Here is a 22,987-nt window from a genome sequence, read left to right as displayed (position 1 = left end):
GGTGGCATACAAATTTCAGTACAGTGGTACCTCTGGTTGCGAATGGGATCCGTTCCAGAGCCCCGTTCACAACCTGAACATAACGCAATCTGCGTGTGTGCGGGTCGCGATTCGCTGCATCTGCGCATGACATCGTTTTGAGCGTCTGCACATGCGTGAGCGGCGAAACCTGGAAGTAACCCTTTCCAGGTTGCCGCTGGACGGAACCTGAAAAGATTGAACCCAAAGTGTCCTTAACCCGCGGTACGATTGTAGTAGCAGTAGCAGTAGTAGTAGTAGTAATAATAATAATAATAATTGTAATAATAATAATAATCCTGTCCTACTTCATAATATAGATGGGGATGTGACATAATGAAGCGGGGGGCATCATGTCCCCTGTTGTTGCTAATTTATATGCCAAAGTGATTTCTTATATTGGGGTCTCACCCCAGATGGCAACCAGTAAATTTCCTTCCATACTTCCCCACCAAGCAACTTACATTCATCCAAGCTGAAAGCCATGAACGGGGGGGAATAATTGCCCCATCCTCATGACCACGGAAGTGACGATTTCTGAAGGAACTGGATGTGGACATTGTGTTCTAAAAAGCTAGCTGGCTTATTTTTCAGAACCAAGGTGGTGCTGTGTGTGTGTGTGTGAGAGAGAGAGAGAGAGAGAGAGAGAGACTGGCTGATTTGATTCCTTTCCAAACACTGACAAACAAACTTGCAGTCCTCTGAGACCTTTATGCATCTGCCTGATTCTTTCCTTTAGGCAACGGACTCTTTCATTTCTTCGGATTCCGTTTCTACCATCAGCACTTCCCTTGGACCAAGCCCTGCTCTCAGTAGCAAACGGAGCAGGCGGATGTTGAACAAGGCTGTCCAGGCAGGTGAGCAGCTCTCATCCCGACTCTTGCCTTCATGTCTGCGCTCTTGCCTTTTTGTTGTGATCCTCTTCAGAGTCCCTCGCTCTTACTTCAGTCAGCCAGGTGTGCTTGCAGAGCTTTCTCTGCCTGCACATCTTTGCAGCTCAGATCCTTTCAAAAAATGGATAACAAGCTGAACTCCGCTGAAATGGCACTCCCCTTTCCTCCACTGGCTTCTTTGATGCTAGCAGGTAATTCCTTTGTTGGTACTCTGGGATTTCTTGACTCTGGCCTCGTAATAAATCTTGGGTCAGAGAACTGACTTGTTCTGTGTGGTATTTTCCCCACTTGCAAGCACAGTTGTAAACTTTCTCACTACTGCAAATAAATGCCAGTTCTCTTGCTCAGACGGTTGGAGCTTCACTCCTTATTTGATGATGTGAATGTTGCTCTTATTTGTTGTGTGATTTCTGTTCTGGGACAATACTTATCTAAAAACGGAGGCCAGTTATATACAACCGTGTACTGTCCTCACCTACCATTGAAACTGGAGCCATGCACAACCTCCAGTTTTCTGCAGGTCTGTACATTATTGGCAGAATGAGGAGTTTTAGAGTTGGAGGGGACCTAAGAGGACATGTGCTCCAGCCCTCCTTCTCTGAGGCAGGGAGGGGGATGCAGGAATTCCACATTGCATAAGGCAGGCATGATTCTTGGTGTTTTTGTTCGGTTAAATCATGGGTAGGCAAACGAAGGCCCGGGGTCCGGATCCGGCCCAATTGCCTTCTAAATCCAGTCCACAGACAGTCCAGGTATCAGCGTGTTTTTACATGAGTAGAATGTGTCCTTTTATTTAAAATGCATCTCTGGGTTATTTGTGGGGCCTGCCTGCTGTTTTTACATGAGTAGAATGTGTCATTTTATTTAAAATGCATCTCTGGGTTATTTGTGGGGCATAGGAATTTGTTCATTTCCTCCTCTCCAAAATATAGTCCGGCACCCCACAAGGTCTGAGGGACAGTGGACCGGTGCCCTGCTGAAAAAGTTTGCTGATCCCTGGGTTAAATCAAGCTTCTCCCTGTTAAGATATGGAGTCCTCTGCTGCATCAGGCCAGCGCTTCACCTAGTCTAGGATTCTGTTCTCATGCCCGTGAAGGTTGAAAAATGAGTTAGAAGGGTCTTCTGAAATTTCTGATCCCATTGTGTGGTTTTAGCAACATGTTCAGTGATTGGACCCAGGCTCTGTCAGGGCTTCTTGTTCAACAGACTAAAGAATATTGGGGAGAAAGCAAGTATGTATATTCAGAAAATGAACATGGGGGCACACGTGACAAAATCAATACATGGAAGTAATAAATCCTGTAGCTAGGCTACTATATCTGATAATTTTTCTGTGTGTGTGTGTGTGTGTGTCATTCTTCATTCTGCCATAGCTCTTTGAACTGTTCATTGATGCTTGAGCATCCTTCAAACTACCAAGGAAGGAGATGTTGCTGTCATCTTCTCCCTTTCTGCAAGTCCTGGACATTCCAGTTTCTGTCCAAAAATACTGTATATTTCTCATATTTTCAAAGACTCATATTTTTAAAGACTCGGAAACCAAGAGGAAAGTAAAAAAAGAAGTCAGGATCTTTGCTTTTCATATCTTGTTTTTTTTTAAAATAACTTTGAGCAGGTTTCAGATGTGGATCTAATTCCAGAATATATAAAAAAGCAGAGTTAAGATTCAGTCTGTATGCCAGCTGTGACTTGGCATCCATCCATTCATGTAAGCAAGTTTCAAATTTGGCTAATTACTAATAACAAAAATGTGCATATTTGTTAATGTGTCTAGAGCAGACCGTGTCAAGCCTAGCTCATAATCAGTTTGCAATGTGTGGCTCTCTGTGGTAAACATAGAAAAATCAATTGTTAAAATACAATTAAAACACCAATAGAATTAAAGCTATATATACATGCATAAAACCTGTTTAGAACATACCAGTATCAAATCCCTTTCTTTTGAACCCCAGGAGACTTTGAGATTGTGAACAGCGCAACCAAGAAGCACACCCGAGACGTCGGCCTGACTTTCCCCACTCCGACACCCAGCCAGGCGAGGCTGCGGGAAGATCCCGAGAGTGGGACGGAGGGCGAATTTGCTCAGCTGGATGGGTTCCTTCTGGAAAGCAAGGGCAAGCAGAGGAGGCAGCATGGCAGGCTTCTGGCAGAAAAAAAGCCGAGGAGGAACAAGCCACGGTGGCGGCAAGGTCTCTGACAAGCATTGCATCTTTTGTGAATGAGGACTCACACGGTCCTCCAGACTTTTGTCTGTTGTTGCTGTGGTGCCATAAAAACCAACAGTTAGCTGCGCGTAGAGCACACACATCATAACAAATCAAAGGTGGCTGTAAAACGCACCATTGTACCCACACACCAATAGATTGATAGGGAGTTACATGTGCTACTGTTTCTCCTGTAGCCGATTTCCCTGTCCTGCCCCTGTTGATAGGCTCGTTCACGGCTGTCCACGGAATGAATCTTTGCTTCCACTAGGGATGGGGAGTCAGACAGTGCTGACAGAGAGCCTCGGGGCAGGACGAAGGCAGGTGAGTCTGCTTCAGCCTGCCTCTAGGATGTGGCCATAAGCAAATAATAAATGAGAATTCCAGGTTATCATACCTTGGGTTGAAGTAGCTTCGGGTTGAGCACTTTCGGGTTGCGCTCCGTGGTGACCCGGAAGTAATGTTACTTCCGGGTTTCGCCGCTCGCGCATGCGCAGACACTCAAAACGATGTCACACGCATGCGCGGAAGCGGCGAATCGTGACCGGTGCACGCTCAGATGTGGGTTGCATTCGCTTCAGGATGCGAACGGGTCTCGGGAACGGATCCTGTTCGCATCCAGAGGTACCACTGTAAGTAAATACAATATGGGGTGTATGGGATCCTAGTTCATATGATTTTTTAAAAAATACATTTTTAATTAATTTTAGCATACAAATTATAAAACATACCCCACATATTATAACAAATACATTCTTTTTGAACTTCCATCAGCACCTCCGATGATCTTCCCTCTTAATCACTTTTTATGCATTACTTAATTTTATACTGTCTTTACCTCTTTTAATCTGTCATCTCGCCTTCTCCAGTTTTACAATATTTCTAACAATACTTCTCACAGAACTTTTTGCAAACCTACAAACGTCGTTTGTTCATCACAAATACTTTTCATATAGATCATAAATTTACTCCAGTCTTCGGTAAATCTCTGGTCCCATCGGTTTTGGATCCTTCCTGTTCATTTATCTAATTCTGCATAGTCCATCAACTTCATTCTCCATTCTTCATTCGTCGGCAGTTCTTCTTGCTTCCATTTCTGGGCTAATAATATTCTAGCTGCTGTTACTGCATATAAAAAAAGTTTACATTCTTTTCTATTTATATCACTTGCGGGATCCTAGTTCATATGTTCATCTCCAAAACACTCTTGGTTTCAAAACTACCCAAAATCAGGTAGATTGCATTGCTTAATCCAGGGGCAAGGAAACTGTGGCCTGCCAGATGATGTTGCGCTGCAATTTGCATAATCCCGGGGAGCGGGGGGGGGTTTGGAGGGCCCCTGCCTTGCTTAATCCAGGAAGTGCAGCTCAGCTTCAAATTCCAAGAGATTCTGAGGCTCACTTCCCCAGAGGCATCTCTTGGGAGTACCCACCCCAACCCCAGATCTCCTGCTTGGTTTTCTTGTGCAGTCAGGCTGACCCAGATGCTGCTCCTACCACTGTCTTAAACTTGTTTAGCGCAACACAATATCTTAGGCACAGGCCAGGAAGAAAAAGGGTTCCATATTACTCCGCCACAGGCTGCTCTTATTTTGTTTTGTTTATGCAATCATAATTCACACCCCACATCTTTGAAAGGGCTGTCAGCGCTGCAGGTAAAACATGGAAACATCATATCATATTAGAACAATGAAGACTAAAACAGAAAATAATTCAGCAGCAAAACCTACAAAAATAAAATCAGGGAGAGAGTGCAGCCCTCGAAAGTTGGTTTAATTGGTTACCAAAATACCCCCTGCCAAACCACCTGGGCCAGTGAATTCCAACAGCCTGGGTGCTTCCATGGAGGAGGCCCAATCCTGTGCCCTTGTCCTCTGCACCTTCAAAGGCAGGGCATGCAGCAGGTCCTCACCTGGTGGCTGCAGTACAGAAGACAGGCCTTCAGACACCCCGAACAATTTAAGGCTTTAAACGTGCTAATAAATTTGGACCAGAAGCAAACAGATTTCGTTTCATCATCTGGAGATCTGGGGATTTTCTGCTATCTGTCTCCTAAAGCTATGAAATAGCAGACTGATTAAAACTATACAGAGCAAGATGTTTTAAACAAACACTGCATGAGGGGAAAATATTTGTTCCTCAGCTTTGACCGCACGCTGACAGTAAATCCAATACCCTTTGTATTTACTTTTCCATACCTTGTTGGTTTTTTTTTATTTATTTCTTATTACTACTGGTTTTAGACAATGCAAATCATAGCCCAGTCCTTGTTTTTGGTGGTATAAAGAAGGGAGGGGAAGATTCTCAGATGCAAGAGGAAAGAATGACTATATGGTACTTCAAAAACCAGCATGCAATTCAGGGGTCTCTGGTCACTGTGGCTTCTAGGGAGAGAGATGGCGGGGGCGGGGGTTCATCACTGTGGGGGCATACTAGTGGGGGCACTGGGTTTCCTCTGCCAGTGTGTCTGCACAGCGACAACCCCCAACCCCCTTTCCCTCCCAGTAAGCTGCTGTGACACAAGAGCCAGAAGCCCAAGGATTCTCTTTGCCATCTCTCCCCCCCCCCCCCATGCACATATCTTATGTTTTCCCCCAAGGATTCTCTCAACAAAGAAAACAAATGCTGAACCCCGAAGCAAAATGAGATCTGTTGATAATAATCCACAATTAATAATGATTTGCTATACTTTTCCATCTCTTTTTAAATCAACCAACAGTTTTGCAAAGGCCTGGTAAGAGTGCAGAGCATTTAATGTACAGTGGTTACAGACGCTTCGGGTTACAAACTCTGCTAACCAGGAAGTGGTTGCTCCAAGTTAAGAACTTTGCCCCAGGATAATAATGGAAATCGCTCACCAGCGGCAGCAGGAGGCCCCATTACCAAAAGCATGCCTCAGGTTAAGAACCGTTTCAAGGTTAGGAACGGACCTCTGGAACGAATTAAGTTCTTAACCCGAGGTACCACTGTACTAAAATGTTGACTTCCTCTCCGGGATTGTTTGCTGCTTCCATGCTTCTTCACTCTTTGTTCTGTGCCATTTTATCTTTGCCAAATCTCTAAATTTGGGGAGTGGCATACATTATATATGCAACTGTGATATGCCTATGTCTGCTCTGAGCATCGTCCTGGACCCTTTACAGTTGCAGAGGACAGCCCAGAGCAAAAGGGGGCAATGGCGGAGGCAGCCCCCTGTTTTTGTGCCTTCCTGTCTTTTATAAGTGAACTGCCGCCGGGATGAACAGTTTGCACCACGTTCCTTTTTTTAAAGCATTTTTCTTTCCCCTGCCCCAGGAGTTTCCTGGTTTGTTTCGGCAAAGGATTTGAAACCTGACTTCAAAAAGGGAAGTGGATCCAGCTACGTTTCTGATCCTGGTCCTTCTTGGTTTGAAGCCGACCCGAAGCCCTGGCGAGAGCCCCTCCGGGAGAAAAACTGGCAGGAGGATCACAGCGAGCTGCAGGTGCGTCTGATGGCTCCACCGAGAGACGTTGAGAATAAGCCGCCCCCACCTTTTGTGAAAATGACACTGCAGGTAAAATCCAGGCTCTGCCTTGGACTCCTTGCCTGGCTTTGGCTGTCCTGTTTGCGAGTGCTTTGGTTGTCAAATGAGCTGAGCCACCCATCAGTTTAACAGAAGCAGCATGTGTGCCTCTGTGTGTATCTATGTGTCTGTCTCGTCCCCTTCCGTCTTTAAAATATGTAAGGGCTGGGCAGGAATAGAATAGAACAGAAGAGCCTTTCTCAATCTGTTGCTCCCCAGATGTTGTTGGACTACAAAGCCACTTCCACCATAAGGAGGAGGTGGTGTTGCGGGCCCATGCCCCCAACAATCGTGCGGGGCTGACCTGGGGAAACCTCGGGCCGTGTCAGCCCCTGAGCCAGCCAATCGGCTGGCTCCAGGGCTGTGGCCTGGTTCATTTAAGGCTGGCGCGGCCCCGGGATCTCCCCTTTTTGTCCTCACAGCAGATTCGGTTTCCCACCCTCGCACCCACTCTCTAGGTTTCCCTTCTGATCTTGCTATGGACTTCAGTTGGTTGCCGTTAAGGGGCCTGGTAGGAATTTTTTCCACTTGGCGAATTGGCACTGGCCATATGGTTTTTCACCTACCTCGTAGCAAATCATCACAACATGTCTTGGTTATGGCAGTTAGGCATTGATAGGGGTATTATTATGTAGATGTGTTGGGGGGGAGGAGCGCCATCCCTTCCCCCAAATAATTAAGGGTAGTCCGGTAAAGGATTCCGGGGGGCGTTGCCTCGTCCGAAACCTATGGAGGCCAGGGCCTAAAGCACGCCCCCGAGCGGTGACCCCTGGTGGAGTTCCTAGTGATGTGCATCAGCAGGGCTCCCCCTGCTGGTGTTAACACTTTCCGGTTTTCCTGCTAACAGGCTGAAGCCGGATAGTCTGATAGGACCAGTGCCTAAAGCCAATACTGCTCTACCTGCAACCAATAAAGTTGTGGCCAATTTTTGCCCATTAACCTAAAATAATGGTGTCCTGTGTCTTATTTATTCCAACTGGCGGGAGGTGGGAATCACCACGCAACTCCCATCTCCCCTAGCTAGCAAGGCCAGAGCTCAGGGGTGATGGGAGTTGTAGTCCAACAACATCTGGGGACCCACAGGTTGAGAACCACTGGAATAGAACCTACTTTGCCTTCCGTTCTACCCTTATTCTAACTCTAATGGCTCCGAGGGCCGGTCTTTTCTGCCGGCTGGGGCCCATCATTCTTTAGCGTAAACATGGCATGCGCCAGCAGGGAAAGGATGGTGCTAGCAACTGCTGGGCAGGTGGGGTTTGCACAGTCCCCATTGGTTCAGATGATAGAATAGGGGAGATGTAAAGCTGTTTGTCTGCATTCGCCAGCTTATCCCTGCCTTCAAATTCCAGTCCAAATCGAACAGTTCTCACGCTTCCTGCGCTTGACATTACGCTTCTGATGGCAAGGGGGTTGTGAGGATGGGGGAAGCGCTCTCATCCTGCTTCCATTGCGCTTTGGCAGATCTGGCAGCCAGCAGGCTCTTGTGAAGCCTCCTCCCCAAGACTAATATTGAACCGTGTTAATTTCCCCATGTATCCATTTCATTTACAGTCACCGAGAGGCCTCCCTCATTGCACGGAGAGTTTTTTTTGTCCCATGTGCACACTCCAACCAGCTTGTTTAAGCTTAAGTACTTATCCCTTTTACAAAAATGTAGCTACGCTTATTCCCAGCCTGGTATCTTTCCAATTGGTTGTCCAAGATCAAAGCATTTGTTAACAAGACCCACAGAGAGATCTCTTCGCCTTTTGTAGATGCAATATTCTGTACATTGCGTGAATAATTCTCTTCTTCTGAGGCATGCTTTCAGTGCTTTGTTAATGGGGTTAGCTATTTTTGACATTTCCTCAGCCTTAAGTGGAGCTTCTGAAGCAGCTCTTATTTTTGTTTTCCAACTCAGGAGTCTCTAGCACTGCACCGTCCTGATTTCATCTCCAGCTCCGGGGAGCGTGTGAAGCGCCTCAAGCTAATAATGGAAGAAAGGAAATTGCAGAGCATGCTCCAGGGCGAGAGAGAATTATTATTTAATGCTCGTGAAGACAGAAGAAGTTTCCATCTTCCTAACAGAGGTGCCTTCCTTATTACAGACATGGGTCACATGTCAAAGGAGGGGTGTTATGTGTCTGGGAGAAGCTGGGCAAGGCCTTTGCGGCTGAAGAGGCAAGCAGCTTGTCTCTCTAAGCTCCCTATGGTTGTAAACAAAAATTGCCCTTTTCCCTTATGGGGTATCCAAGAGCCCATATAGAGTCCTTACATAGGTTCCCTATTGGTAGGAGAGAATAACAGAGGCCAACCAGAGAATATTGAGAAGCAAAGCAGCTAGTAAGCTTGATCTTTATTGATCTGTTGCAACAGGGTGCTCCCCTCACCCGCAGGAGAGAGGAGGAACCCAGAAAAATGGCGCACAGGGCCTTATGTGGACTTTTGAAATTCCCACCCTGTAGATCAAGACCACCCCCAGAAACATCATACATACATCACAGAAGGGGTGTAACCTAAGACCACCCCTCAGATACATCATACCTACATCACAGAAAAGGCGGCCTTAAAACAGAAATTTGAATGTTGTTTTCTCCTTTTGTTGTTTATCTCCTGTTTGCCAGGTTACTTGACTGGATTGCCTGGGGAGCCTGGCCAGTCTTTTGTAGTGATAAATACTTAGTTCCTGGACCAGGTCACAGGCTCACACCCTATTCAAACACAGACATACCCTTAAGACAGGATTTGTGAAGGAAAAGACAATGGGGAGGCTTTTCCATTTTCCTTTGACCTTACAGAGAAAACATTTGGTCAGTTTGGGACAGTTTGAAAATCAAAATGGTTTCAGGTTGGTCTTCCTGTGCTGATCTATGTATGTGCTTGGTTGGTACACTTATGAACATTTAACATATATCTAAGACCTCAAAGTTCCTATCACACTATGCATTCCAGTTATTGGGAATCACAAGTGCAGAGAGGGCTGTGGCCTTCCCATTGCGTCATCTGGTTCGTCACTGTGATAACAGGATGCTAGACTAGATGGGCCGCTGGCCTCATCCAGCAAGACTTTCCTTACATTTGGCAGTGGAAACTGCCATAGCAGAAACAGCAAGCAGCCAGTCTCTGTGTGCGCCGCTCGCTCCTGTACAGTTATATCACATCTTTGGATTAAGGCTGTCATATATTTGCCTAGCAGTAATGATGGACACATGTCGTGTCTCTCTGTAGGGAACGGCTTGGCGTAAATAGCCAGTTTTATATTCAGAAAAGGCTAATGGGCAGTGTGCTGTAGGCTTGCAGAGCTGCCCTGTTTTAACCCCAAACAACTAAAAATAGATTCAACCTGTGACTGAGTATTGCATGGCCATTTTTCTGCAGAGTGGCTGTTCATAGATGATTGTTGCCATGGATTTTTCTTTCTTTAGCAAAGCACATTCTTGCGGTGGCAAAGGGTGTTAGAAAAGCAGCAAAGCTAGAGCAAGTGCCATTTTTGCTCCATTTGCCCATGGTATGCTAATTTTACTTAGTTGCAAAATTGTGAGAGGTGTCTGTGTGTGTAGGTGTGTATGTATGTATTTGTATTATAGTAGTAGTTTTTAAAAAACAACAACAAACCACCAAGATCATTCCACCAGGTCGGAGCCATCACTGAGAAGACCCTGGCCCTGGTGGAGGATAATCTGACTTCCTTAGGGCCCAGGACCTCTAAACTATGATTATTCAGGGACCTTAAGGTCCCTCTGTGGGGCAGACCAGGAAAGGCAGTCCCATAAATACGAGGGCCCTAAGCTACAAAGGGCTTTAAAGGTCAAAACCAGCACTTGAAACCTGACCCTCTACGGCTTCTGTGGTCCAAAACGGGTCAGGAGGGAGGAGCCCCCATCTCCTGGTCAGATTGGCACAATGGTCTTTACATCAGAGGATGAAGCACAAGACCAGAGGTTGGCAACCTGTGTCCCGTGGGCCACAACCGGCCCACGGGGTCGTTTAAACAGCCCACAAGCCGCTCCTGAACCGAGCTGCCCACTTGGTGAGTCCCCGCGCACTGCGCTAAACCAGCGCAGAGCGGTGATCCGCTTCCGCGGCGCTGAAAATCGCGTCTGCGCAGACGCAATCCAGCCCATGGAGTGATCTCCGCAGGAGTGAACCAGCCCAGGCAGGGTAAACCTTGCTGACCCCTGCACAAGACCTTGTTTCTGAGGACTCATGTCTCTCCCATGGCCCACTCTTAGCATCACCAGATCTTACGAGTTTCTATCTTGGCACAGCATCTTGTAGGATGAGAACATCGGTTGTCTGGCGCATTAACGTTTTGAATTGTGCTGTACTCATCATTTTTCCTGCTTTGCTTAGACTACAGGGCTATGCAGAAGAGAAGAGCAATTTCCAAGAATGAAATGGTTCAGAGATCAAAACGGTAAGGCTGCTTTTGATTGGAGGACAACCCTGTTATATTTTTGCATATGGAAAAATATGGATAAACCTCATATATTTATTTTCTAATGCAAATTAGAAAATGAACAAGGCACAAGATTGGCCGTAGATATTGGGGCCTGAAAATCCAATGCACATAATTTCTCCACCCCTAATTTATGTGGGGCACAACCCAGCAGAAATGTCATTCCCTGGAGGTGAAAGTGGCTGGCCTGGAGAAGTTAAAAGAGGCAGAGAGGTTGATGGATGGGGCCTTTGGGTTCATGAGAGCTACATCCCGCTCCCAGGATGACAGCTCCCTCGCTGTGATGGAAAAGGAGGGTCTTGGAGAAGTGTTATGGGTAAGCAGTATAGTAGACAAATTTTCTGATTGATACCAAAGGACAAGGGATGTGGGTGGCGCTATGGGTTAAATCACAGAGCCTAGGACTTGCCGATCAGAAGTTCGGCGGTTCGAATCCCTGCGATGGGGTGAGCTCCCATTGCTCAGTCCCTGCTCCTGCCAACCTAGCAGTTCGAAAGCACATCAAAGTGCAAGTAGATAAATAGGTACCACTCTGGCGGGAAGGTAAATGGCGTTTCCATGCGCTGCTCTGGTTTCACCAGAACCGGCTTAGTCATGCTGGCCACATGACCCGGAAGCTGTACGCCGGCTCCCTCGGCCAGTAAAGGGAGATGAGCACCGTAACCCCAGAGTCGGCCACGACTGGACCTAATGGTCAGGGGTCCCTTTACCTTTACCGTACCAAAGGACAGTTAATAATAATAGAATCTGAGTGCATCCAATGAAGCTGATTGTTGGAAGATTCACGACAGGCCGAGTTTCCCTTTGCCTGGTTTAGCTCCACTGTTGGAGGCAGGGTGCTTCTGAATACCAGTTGCTAGAAATTGCATGTGGGGAGAGTGCTGGGGTCCGGGTCCTCTTTGTGGGGTTCCCAAAGGCATCTGTTTGCTTACTGGCCTAGATGGGCCTTTGGCTTAGTCCATTAGAGCTGCTCACAGGCTATCTTGAAATGAACAGGAGATGTGTAAAACACCTTTCTGCTGGATTGTGCACCATGGGTAAGACTAGTGATGTTAAATTCTCGAGAATAATCTTTTGGAGAATGTTCTCGATTAATGAGAATATTAGCGAATTTTCATTTAAATTAGGAGAATATTCATTTTAATGCATTGAAAATGACATTACTTAATATACATGTATATTCATGGGGAGACTTGTTCAGCTGGCAACCAAAAACTGTACAGATACTTTTACTCAATGGGGCAATGCAGTGAATTCACATTCTTTGATTTTTTGCACCAAACTTGAAATTGAAAATTCAATGTGAATGACTCAGGTTAATCACTAAGCCTGCCACTAACCTGTATATTTACCATCAACTTTGAATTCTAATTATGTTGTGTATGTATGAAATGTAGCTTTTAAAGTAAAAGGAATATTAAAAAAACACCTCAGGTCCACTACATGAGTACGTTCTTTTAATAAGCATATCTACATTGAATAGTATTTTCAGTGCAACGCTAATAAAATCAATATAAAGTTTAAAACAAAGGCTATTATTTCCAGAAAATAAAACACAAATAATCAGTAATGACAAGTTTCATAACATCAGAAATGCAAAGTACTATCTGCTTAGACAAGTAAGGCCACACACAACGTATTTAAAGTAAAGGTAAAGGTACCCCTGCCCGTACGGGCCAGTCTTGGCAGACTCTAGGGTTGTGCGCTCATCTCACTCTAGAGGCCGGGAGCCAGCGCTGTCCGAAGACACTTCCGGGTCACGTGGCCAGCGTGACAAAGCTGCATCTGGCGAGCCAGCGCAGCACACGGAACACCGTTTACCTTCCCGCTGGTAAGCGGTCCCTATTTATCTACTTGCACCCGGGGGTGCTTTCGAACTGCTAGGTTGGCAGGCGCTGGGACCGAACGACGGGAGCGCACCCCGCCGCGGGGAGTCGAACCGCCGACCATGCGATCGGCAAGTCCTAGGCGCTGAGGTTTTACCCACAGCGCCACCCGCGTCCCAGGTATTTAAATTAGAACTGATAAATTGTCACAAGAAAGAAATTTATTTTAAAAAAATAGGCTTTAAGTAACAAGTCTCAAATGTTTATAAATTTATATTGACTCCTCAAACATTATTCATTTCTTACCCTGGCAATATCACAGCTTGACTTATTTACTAGATTTTTTAAAATGTGGGTTGTAAAACTGGTTCTTACATTAGAATTTACAGTTTGTGGAGAATATTCTCTGGAGAATTTTCTAGCAGAGAATATTCTCATTCTCGAGAATATTTTCTGGAGAATATTCTCACCTCATCACTAGGTAAGACCTATCTCTTAATCTTTAATGGCACCCTAAATTATCTCCCTGGGGCACACATCTTGCCTTGTTCTTCAGTTAGGCCAGCTCTGGATATCTCTCCTGTGGGAACAAGAGTTACAGGAACAGAAATCTTTCTAGCTTTGGCTATACATACATTTTTAGCCAGGGTATTTTAATGCCTAAAGAATAGGGATTTGTTTATGGTATGTTGTAAAGCCTGATCTTCTGTTCCGCAGTAAACTGGCTTTGACTTTGTTTGTTTATTAATGGCAGTTTTCCAAATATGTATTATGTGCATAGGAGGGAGGGATCAGACAGAGGATCGGGTTACTGGATTGTGGGGACAGATGAAGCGGTGAGAACGCAATCACCGAGGGACACATCCTGTCTTTATTCCAAATGAGCTGTTTGTTTTACTCTTCTCTGCAATATTTATCAGATCCCCCCCAGGGAATGTTCAAGCAGATAACTCTTCTTTCTTTCTAACAAGCTCATTCCTTTAACTGCTAAAGGGGATTTGATAGATACTTCATTTTTGGAGCTGGGAATCGGGGGGTGTATTTTAAGGAACGCGCTGGGAGTGATTCACAGCCGTTCTCCTGCGTAAGCATAATTACTCTTTATTCTGCTTTTGCAACCGTTCAACCATCATTTTGCTTTTCCTGCAATCTTTACCACGTTCCTTGCCGTCACTCCTTTCTCTTGGGCAGGGGGCCTTGGGAGATGTCGGAGCTTGAAGCACAGCTCGCTGTGCACATCTGTCCCATGCGATGAACCACCAGGGCTCTCTCTGACTTAGAGCATCTTCTCACTAGGACAAACTATAAAAGCTTTCTGGGAAAGGCTGGGAATTTGTCTGGGCAACAGTAAACCTTTCCTAGCTTTGACTCCTTGGCTTGTCCTCCCAGGTCTGCCCTCCACCTTGACTGCTGACTCCTGGCTCCCACTGGACAGCTGCTAACAGCTCTCCTCTAACAGCTGGGATCCTGGCTGTTGCTAGAAACCTGTGAAGCAACCATAGCTGTCAGCTGTCTTTATGGGGCCCTGTAGGATATAGTTCTGTTCCACCTTAAAAGGAACAGGCATGCCTCTTGTGTGTCACATGCCTGTTTACTTCCAGCACAAGTCTGCTGGGAACTTCCATTTGTATATTGCTTTTGCCTATACTGCTGTTTTGCTGGACACGAAGGGAAGCAGACATGTTTTTCCTTTGTTCCTGAACTATGCTGAATAAAGGTAAAGGGACCCCTGAGCATTAGGTCCAGTCACGGACGACTCTGGGGTTGCGGCACTCATCTCGCTTTATTGGCCAAGGGAGCCGGCGTACAGCTTCCGGGTCATGTGGCCAGCATGACTAAGCTGCTTCTGGCGAAACCAGAGCAGTGCACGGAAACGCCGTTTACCTTCCCACCGGAGCGGTACCTATTTATCTACTTGTACTTTGACGTGCTTTTGAACTGCTAGGTTGTAAATAATGCTTACACATCTCTGTCCACCACTTCCGTTGTGAAAATTTACTTACTCTGCTGATAAGAGCATGCTCAGCTTCTGAACGTATCGGAGGCTCGAGTTGCTGATTGATGCTGTTCTGGGAACCGGAGTTTGCCTGGCTGCTGCCCGGTGGCTGGAGCCAGCTGGGGGCCTGCCAAATGCCCCTGTCTCCCTGGACTCATCCCAACAGGTCCATGGGTTTAGGAACCTTGTCCATCCTGATTAAAAACCAACACTTTTTGAAATGTTCAGCTTTTGTGGGTGGAGTATGGCAGTTCAGGTCCAGTCCCTGGCTAGAAATCCTGTAAATCTAGGTTTCAATCCTGTTACAGCCCTGATTTCTGGTGCTTATTTTACAGTAAATGAGCCAAAAAGGGAATTCTGTAGAATGGTCTGGGGTCGTTTCTTAGAGCAGAATTGCCACTCTTCTTGGCCATATGCTTAGTGTCTTGTTTCTGTGAGGCTAGCAAGAAAACCACAACAGAGAGAGGTCAGTTTTTGCAGTTTGAGCCCACAGCAGATCCTGAATCTGGGATTTGTCAGAAAAGCTTTCAGCCTGGTGCTGGCCAAAGGGAGTAACTGAAAGAAGAGCAGTCAGGCTCAAAAGAGTCTTTTAATCAATTATAGGCTTCAGCAGATCACCTGATATCCAGCAGGTCAGGTCTGTGTTTCGGCCCCAGGTACCAAAGAGATCACCTTGGCTCTTTTAAGCTCCCTCTTGCTTCTCCACATAACCCTGCACTCACTCAGCAGGGCAATGGCTGATTCATTTGGGAGCAATTTCTTTAGAGTAATCCCTTCATTTTATTTTTGCTCTCTTAGCATCTATGAGCAGCTGCCTGAGGTACGAAAAAGACGGGAAGAAGAAAAGAGAAAATCCGACTATTCTACAAATCGCTTGAAGGCTCAGCTTTATAAAATGGTAGGTGCTTTGATTTGGTTTAATACTCGTACTGCTCTTCCAACAGCTAATGTCGAGCTCAAAGCGGCACACGTTAATCACAGTAGAATTAAAACAACAGTCAATCACAGTAGCATATAAATAAAGCAAACAACAGCTGCAAGACAATTAATACAATTCCGTAAAGTCATAGTAACTCATTGTACTGCTGAGATACTTTCTCCCAGCCCCCCCTTGTTTACACAACAACACAGTCTTCTCTGAGTGTCCTTTGGAGAGCGAGAGAGTTGAGGAAGTTCATTGCATTGGGATAAGCAGAATTTCCCCAGTGATCAGATGGTCACAATGAAATGTTTCCTGCAGTTTCCATCTAAAGTACCGTATTTTTTGCTCTATGAGACTCACTTTTTCCCTCCCAAAAAGTAAGGGGAAATGTGTGTGCGTCTTATGGGGCGAATACAGGCTGCGCAGCTATCCCAGAAGCCAGAACAGCAAGAGGGATAGCTGCGCAGCGATCCCTCTTGCTGTTCTGGCTTCTGAGATTCAGAATATTATTTTTTCTTGTTTTCCTCCTCCAAAACCTAGGTGCGTCTTATGGTCTGGTGCGTCTTATAGAGCGAAAAATACGGTACTTGCCTTGCTGCCCAGATTAGCTCCATGCATCAAATATGACGACCTTCCCCCTGCCCCAGTCCCTAAAATCTGTAGAGACGCCAAAAGCAGCCACAGCAAATTTCTTGGAAGGAAGAGTGCTCTTGTTCTGGGGGCCACTGTGAGATCCAGGGGGGCCGCAGGCTCTTCCTATGTTCAGACTTCACCTGATTCAGTTTTTCAGTGGGGAAACGGGAGTTTTGGCAGACAAGAGGCTCTCTTGCAGTGCCCTGATTTATCCCCGGCGACCACACTTTTCAACCCTCCATATACCGCCCGGGTCAACAAATCAAGCACTCATTTAAAAGGTGATGTTGCCTGGGAGGGGCAGAGCGAGGGAAACTGCCCAGGTATGCTGCTGCCATGTGCCAATGCAATAAGGAACGCCTGTCTTCTGCACATGAACATGTGCCGTTGCTTCCTCCTGAGCTGAACCAGTTGTCAGTGCCATCTGCATAAAGGGACGCGGGTGGCGCTGTGCTCTAAACCACTGAGCCTGTTGGGCTTGCCGATCAGAAGGTCAGCGGTTCAAATCCCTGCAACATGGTGAGCTCCCGTACCTCTGTCCCAGCTCCTGCCAACCGAGCAGTTCGAAAGCACACCAGTGCAAGTAGATAAATAGGTACCGCTCCAGCGGGAAGGTAAACGCCGTTTTCGTGCGCTCTGGTTTCTGTCATGGTGTTCCGTTGCGCCAGAAGCGGTTTAGTCCTGTTGGCCACATGACCCGGAAAGCTGTCTGTGGACAAATGCCGGCTCCCTCGGCCTGAAAGCAAGATGAGCACCCCAACCTCATGGTCGCCTTTCACTGGACTTAACCGTCCAGGGGTCCTTTGCCTTTTACCTTTACCAGTGCCATCTACTCTGACTGGTAGCAGCTCTCTTTAAGATCCCCAGCTGAAGCCTTTTCTGACTCCTACCTAAAACCCTTGGAACGATTCTGGGATTGAACTTGGTTCTTATAACATGTGCTCTACCACTGAACGACATCTTTGCCTTTAAACATTTGAAGCTGCAGTACAAGGAATCTGGATATTGGTCCACCTGGTCGACTCTTCTCTGGCATGTGGTGGCTCTGCTAAGGGTTTGGGGGCAGAGAGTCCCCCCCAACCCCCCAGTCCTACTACCTTTTAACTGAAGTCATCAGAGATTGAACCGGAGACCCTCAGCATGCTAATCCTGCAGCCTTTCCAGGCTTTAAATAGAAAATATTATTATTATTAATATTAATATTAATAATACCACCAACAACAACAATAATAATAATAATAATATTTATACGCTGCCCTCCCCAGCCAAGACCAGGCTCAAGGCGGCTAACACCAAATATAAAAACAATTGATTGAAATACAGCTTAAAAAACAAGATTAAAATACAACATAAAAACATTAAAATGCAGCCTCATTTCAGTGGAAACTCAAATCAAAAACTTTTTGGGGGATGAAAACATCAAGTCTTCACCAAGGCTAACTATCCAGACTGGTCCTACATGGGCCAGAAAAAAGCCAGGGAAGTTAGAATATTTATTTTAAAAATAAAGAAGGAGGGGCAGGGTTGGGATCTCCTATATCAGGGGGTGTCAAGCTAGTGGGGCCCCCGGTTGTCATTACAGTTTTCTTCATCCCTGTCAATTGGCCATGCTGGCTGCTGGGCCAATGGGAATTGGAGGACAACAACATCCAGAGAACCCGCACAGAAACCTGCCCTATAGGTTTGCATTGATGGCATTTGATACCCCATTTTCTCCACCCAAGTAGATTCCTAAAGTAGCTCAGAGGGCAAGAAGCCATAACGGATCTTGTAGGGACAAGGTTCCTGGAGGAAGCTTTTCTCACGGCCCGGGATTTAATGATCCATTCAGCAAAGCGGCTGCATGTTAACTGTTCCCGTACATAAAATGCAATTTGCAACGCAGAAAAGGTCCATAAATGCTCGTCGTAAGCATCACGGTAGCTGGCAATCCCTCACTTTTGTGAAATCACGTTATGGGCTCCCATAAATGCAAGTTTTGCACTGCGATTTAATACAAACAAAATGAAAACGGCATTGTTGAGCTTCTTGCCTCTGCTGCTGGCACAGGGAGTGGAGTGGGAAGAATGTCAAAGCAGAACTGATTGAACTTTCCTTGCAGTTTGCGTGTGTGTGTGTGTGTGTGTGTGTGTTTGGTTTTGGGAGGGAGAATTGAGGTCGTTATGTAAGAGTGCTGTGAATATTTATTTACTTATTAATTTATAAATTTCGGTGCCGCCCTTTGTCCAGTGATCACAATGCAGTTTACAAGATAATCACAGGGCGGTTTGCAATATAACATTAGGGAAAGCCCATGGGCTTCTTCCCATTGCACGTGAAGTCCTCCCACAAGCCAGAAGCTCAGTGAACACAACAGAGTGCAGGTGAAGCTCTAAATTAAGTCATTACTAAATCCTGACCAGGTGTGCGCCATGGACTAAAATATTCTATATCCAGTGGAGTTACACCCACCAGAACCATGCTGTGAATTTTGTAAATAAAAAAAGACCAGCCTTTATCAACAGACACCCCCCCCAGCCTTTATTTTAACATGCGTTTAAAGTAAAGCGGCATAAGAACGTCTTATTAAGAACTGACATTTGCAATGAATTAGTCTTTTAATGTGGCAGGTGACTCCCTGCATGTTAACATCAAGCAGGCGTTTTTGCAGCACTATTTTTTTTTTTGACACCACCGAAAAAAGATTCTGTTTCAGGAAGCCATGGTAAAACACCAAAGTTAGAAAAACAGGGGGAAATATAGTTGTGAATTTGACTTTTCGCCACAGGGCGGCACTGCAGTAAACATAATGAAATGGCCACAGATGCAAAGCCTGCAGCCTCCCACCATGGCATTGAGGGCCAGCAATTCATAGCTTTTTAAAAAACCAAATTATTCTAGGGCAGCACAAGCCAAAATGGCTCTTTGGACCCTGGCCTTTTTTGTTTACTGTGTTTTAACTGCTTTGATAATTACTCCAAAAGCTGGCTGTCCATGCTGTCGGAGGCAGTATGCTTCTGAATACAATTTGTTGGGAATTGTGCTGGTCCCGTGGGTTACCCGAGAGGCGAGGTCCAAGTCCCGTCCGTGGTCAAAGGCGCAACGGGGAGGCAGTCCGTAGTAGCTGAAGCTGGGTGCAGGGCAGGAAGTCAGGTGAAGTCAGGAACAGGCTTGCAAGCAGGGAGCCAGGGTGGGTCAGGAGCTCCGGCAGGAAAGCAGGACGGTTCAGGCAGGAACTAGCAACCAACAATGTTGCTCCAGCAACTTGGGACCGGGGCTGGCTGGCTTTTATCTGCCCCGAGGCATAGGGCAGCCCCGATCCTCTAGTGACTCGTCTCTCCTGGCCTGGAGGCGAGCACTCCTTCTGTGGGAACTTAGTTCCTTCCACCTCTCTGCCCTGAGCCTCTGCAGCTCAGGAGAGGCTGGAGGGTTACTGGACCCAGAGGCAACCTCAGCTTCCTATGCCGGGGCTGAGAGTGGAGCACCTGCAGGCAATGGGTCCTCCATCACCTCAGGAGCCAGAGCAGACTCAGCTGGTGCCTGCACCTGAGGATCCAGCACAGGTGAGGACCCTTCAGGCTCAAGCCCCAGCCCCGGCTCAGCTGGTTCTGGAGGTGGGGGATCCTGTGCAGGCTGGGATCCCTCAGGTTCAGCATCTGAGTTCAAATCCCAGGCCATCACAGGAATCACAATTGGGGGGGGGGTTGTTGCTTTCAAGTCCTGCTTGCAGGCCTTCCCATAGACATCTAGTTAGCCGCTGTGAGAGCAGGATGCTGGGCTAGAAGGGCTTTTGGACTGAACCGGAAGCCAGGCTCTTGTCACGTCCATAAGTTCCTGTGCTACAGCTTTTTTTGGCACTCTCCCGTCCTCTCAAGGCTTCCGTTTCCACGGCCCAGGATGGATGGGCAGAGGACGGATGCTTGATGGCAGTAGGAGGTTTGCCCTCTCGGCATGGGTATCATTATGGCATCGCATTGATGATGAGGCTAACAGATTTCTCATTTTCTTTCTCCGCAGAAAGTCACCAACCATATTTTGGGAAGAAAAGTACCTTGGGAGTGATGTCGAAAACAAGCAAGCAACCTTTTATTTCAATAAAACCTATCACACCTACTGAATATTTCACCACCTTCCCTGTTTGAAATGAAAAGTGTGTGAATAGATTACTCGGGTGGTTTTCCAATTATGCAAAAGAGGTTTCATTAATGTTAATTAGTATTTTGAGGGGTCCTTCCTAGCATAATCTGATTGCTTCTAAATATTTTGAATCTCACGAGGATTAAAAACAGGTTTCCGATAAATAATTGACTTTTAGTAGTGTGCATTTACTCTCCGAAATCATAGTAGCTTAGAATTAATTTATCAGAACAATGCAATCAGTGGGTTTTGTTTGTTTGTATATGTGTTTGTGTGTTTATTTATTTGATACTTGAATTTTGGGGTGTTTTGTACTTTTTATAGTTGAGTTGCTCCCCTGTATCTTTGTTTTTCTACTACTGAAAAAATTAAATATCTGAAGACTCTGACTTCCAGTACTTCTACTTCTCGTTTTCTTTTGGCGTTGCTCCATGTGAGGGTATACAGGGTGTTAGGAGAGGGGTAGTACTTCTGGCGGGGCACATGTCATGCTCCTTCTGGGGTAGTCTGTTGACCTTTGGTCCCCACTCCGCACTCAGCTGTTACCTGTGGCTCCTAGAAACTGCCAGCATGCTACAGCAGCCACACCTAGGGAACGGCTTCGACTGGCCGTCAAAAGCAGGTGATGGGAGCTGATGGCTCTCAAACTCTCTGTGAGTTAGGGGCTTCCCCTGTATGAAGACAGGCTTCTATAGTTTGAGCAGATGAGACCAATAGTGGGTCCCATGGCTAAGAAGGGAGTTTCTGCCCATGTTGTAGAGGGAAGCATGGGGCAGATGAGCCTTGTCAGCCTGGGAAGAGAGCCCATCTAGGAGAAGGAAAACTCTGAACCTAAACCTCCGCTGCCTTGCAGGATATCTTTGGAAGGAGAAAAGATTAAGCATTAAGCCCTACATGATGAGAGGCAGGACTGAAATTTGGATATGCTTCGAGGTTCAGACTGTGGGAAGCCGTAAAATCAAAATTACAATTCGGAAGACAATTTGATCTTTTTTTTATTTTCGTTTTTTTTATTGGATTATGATTTGATATGTTAATTGGATGTTTTTTATTGGAAAATTAATAAACGCTCTAACAACAACAAAAAAGAGCTAAGCCCTACATGAGTGGGGTCCCTGAGATGGTTGGATGGCGCCTGGTACACCTCCTTCTGGCAACTCCTACCGCCAGGCTGGTGCCAGGTGTCTTGCTCTGCTTTCCTGTGGACCCCATCAGCGAGGCCGAGAGAGAGGTCTTGTCAGCTGCGCAGCCCAGGATATCCAGGCTTGCCCCTCAGGGAGGTCACTTCGGTGCTGCTAACACAGCAGTTTGACTTCACCCCCGAAGGCGCACTCCATTGTCTCTTGATACAGGTGGATGCCAGCCAACCAGCTCCATGTGGGAGGCAGGGGAAAGAGATTTCTGGTTTCCAGGGTTTCTGCAGCTAGGCTTAGTGCTTCCTTAAAGTCATGCTCATTCATCTTTACCCTGTTTTTTGGTACTTGAGATGTTTATTTTCAGGAACCACCTTATTTCTATGATTGTGTTTTAAACTGTGATAAGGATAATAATGTTGAACATACCCACGCAAAAACCTTTCTGTTTCACTGCTCCTTACTAAGGATATGTTTGTGGTTCCTCACAGTCGCTTTCCTTTTCTTCTTGATTGCGTCTTACGCTTCCTTCCCTCTGAACTGCGTGGGCTCTCCTTTGGGCAAAGTATCCTTTTTTTATATAGGGTTGAATCCTGGCCAAAGGCAGCTGTGCATTGTTCCGTGAGTTGCCTGTGCGCACACCGAGGACATTGCGAAAAGTAGGGTGGGGTTCAGCTTGATGGGGATTGGAAGTAGCTGGAGCTCTGCAGGGCCAACAGAGAAATGGGCCCTTTTGGGATTGTTTTGAACATGGGAAAACAAATTTCCATGACAGATTGAAGAGAGGGCAACGACGGCAGGTCTGTGCTAGTACACATCAGATTCATCGTGCAAAACTAAGTACATAGAATCATAGAGTTGGAAGAGACCACAAGGGCCATCGAGTCCAACCCCCTGCCAAGCAGGAAACACCATCAGAGCACTCCTGACACATGGTTGTCAAGCCTCTGCTTAAAGACCTCCAAAGAAGGAGACTCCACCACACTCCTTGGCAGCAAATTCCACTGTCGAACAGCTTTTACTGTCAGGAAGTTCTTCCTAATGTTTAGGTGGAATCTTTTTTCTTGTAGTTTGGAACCATTGCTCCGTGTCCGCTTCTCTGGAGCAGCAGAAAACAACCTTTCTCCCTCCTCTATGTGACATTCTTTTATATATTTGAACATGGCTATCATATCACCCCTTAACCTCCTCTTCTCCAGGCTAAACATGCCCAGCTCCCTTAGCCGTTCCTCATAAGGCATCGTTTCCAGGCCTTTGACCATTTTGG

The 22,987-nt window shown here is 46.3% G+C and overlaps 1 protein-coding gene across 3 annotated transcripts in view; it reads left to right on the top strand.

Annotated features, from left to right (window-relative positions):
• ALMS1 (ALMS1 centrosome and basal body associated protein) overlaps positions 1 to 20,563 on the top strand; it is a 72,607-nt gene extending 52,044 nt beyond the window's left edge. For 2 of the 3 annotated variants that reach the window (XM_081876579.1, XM_081876578.1), the window contains exons 13-19: positions 758 to 875; positions 2,864 to 3,100; positions 6,409 to 6,647; positions 8,557 to 8,725; positions 10,989 to 11,052; positions 15,715 to 15,814; positions 20,468 to 20,563. In XM_081876579.1, the coding sequence (XP_081732705.1) occupies positions 758 to 875; positions 2,864 to 3,100; positions 6,409 to 6,647; positions 8,557 to 8,725; positions 10,989 to 11,052; positions 15,715 to 15,814; positions 20,468 to 20,512 (972 nt within the window). In that variant the 3' untranslated portion in view covers positions 20,513 to 20,563. The remainder of the gene's footprint in view (positions 1 to 757; positions 876 to 2,863; positions 3,101 to 6,408; positions 6,648 to 8,556; positions 8,726 to 10,988; positions 11,053 to 15,714; positions 15,815 to 20,467) is intronic. The other variant, XM_081876580.1, reaches the window with a different exon arrangement.
• The last annotated feature ends 2,424 nt before the right edge of the window (positions 20,564 to 22,987 follow it).

The sequence above is a fragment of the Podarcis erhardii genome (assembly GCF_964252035.2).
Source record: "Podarcis erhardii genome assembly, chromosome: 9".
Lineage (NCBI taxonomy): Eukaryota > Metazoa > Chordata > Lepidosauria > Squamata > Lacertidae > Podarcis > Podarcis erhardii.
The sequence above is the reverse complement of the archived record's forward strand: the minus strand, read 5'-3'. Positions and strand labels throughout refer to the sequence as shown.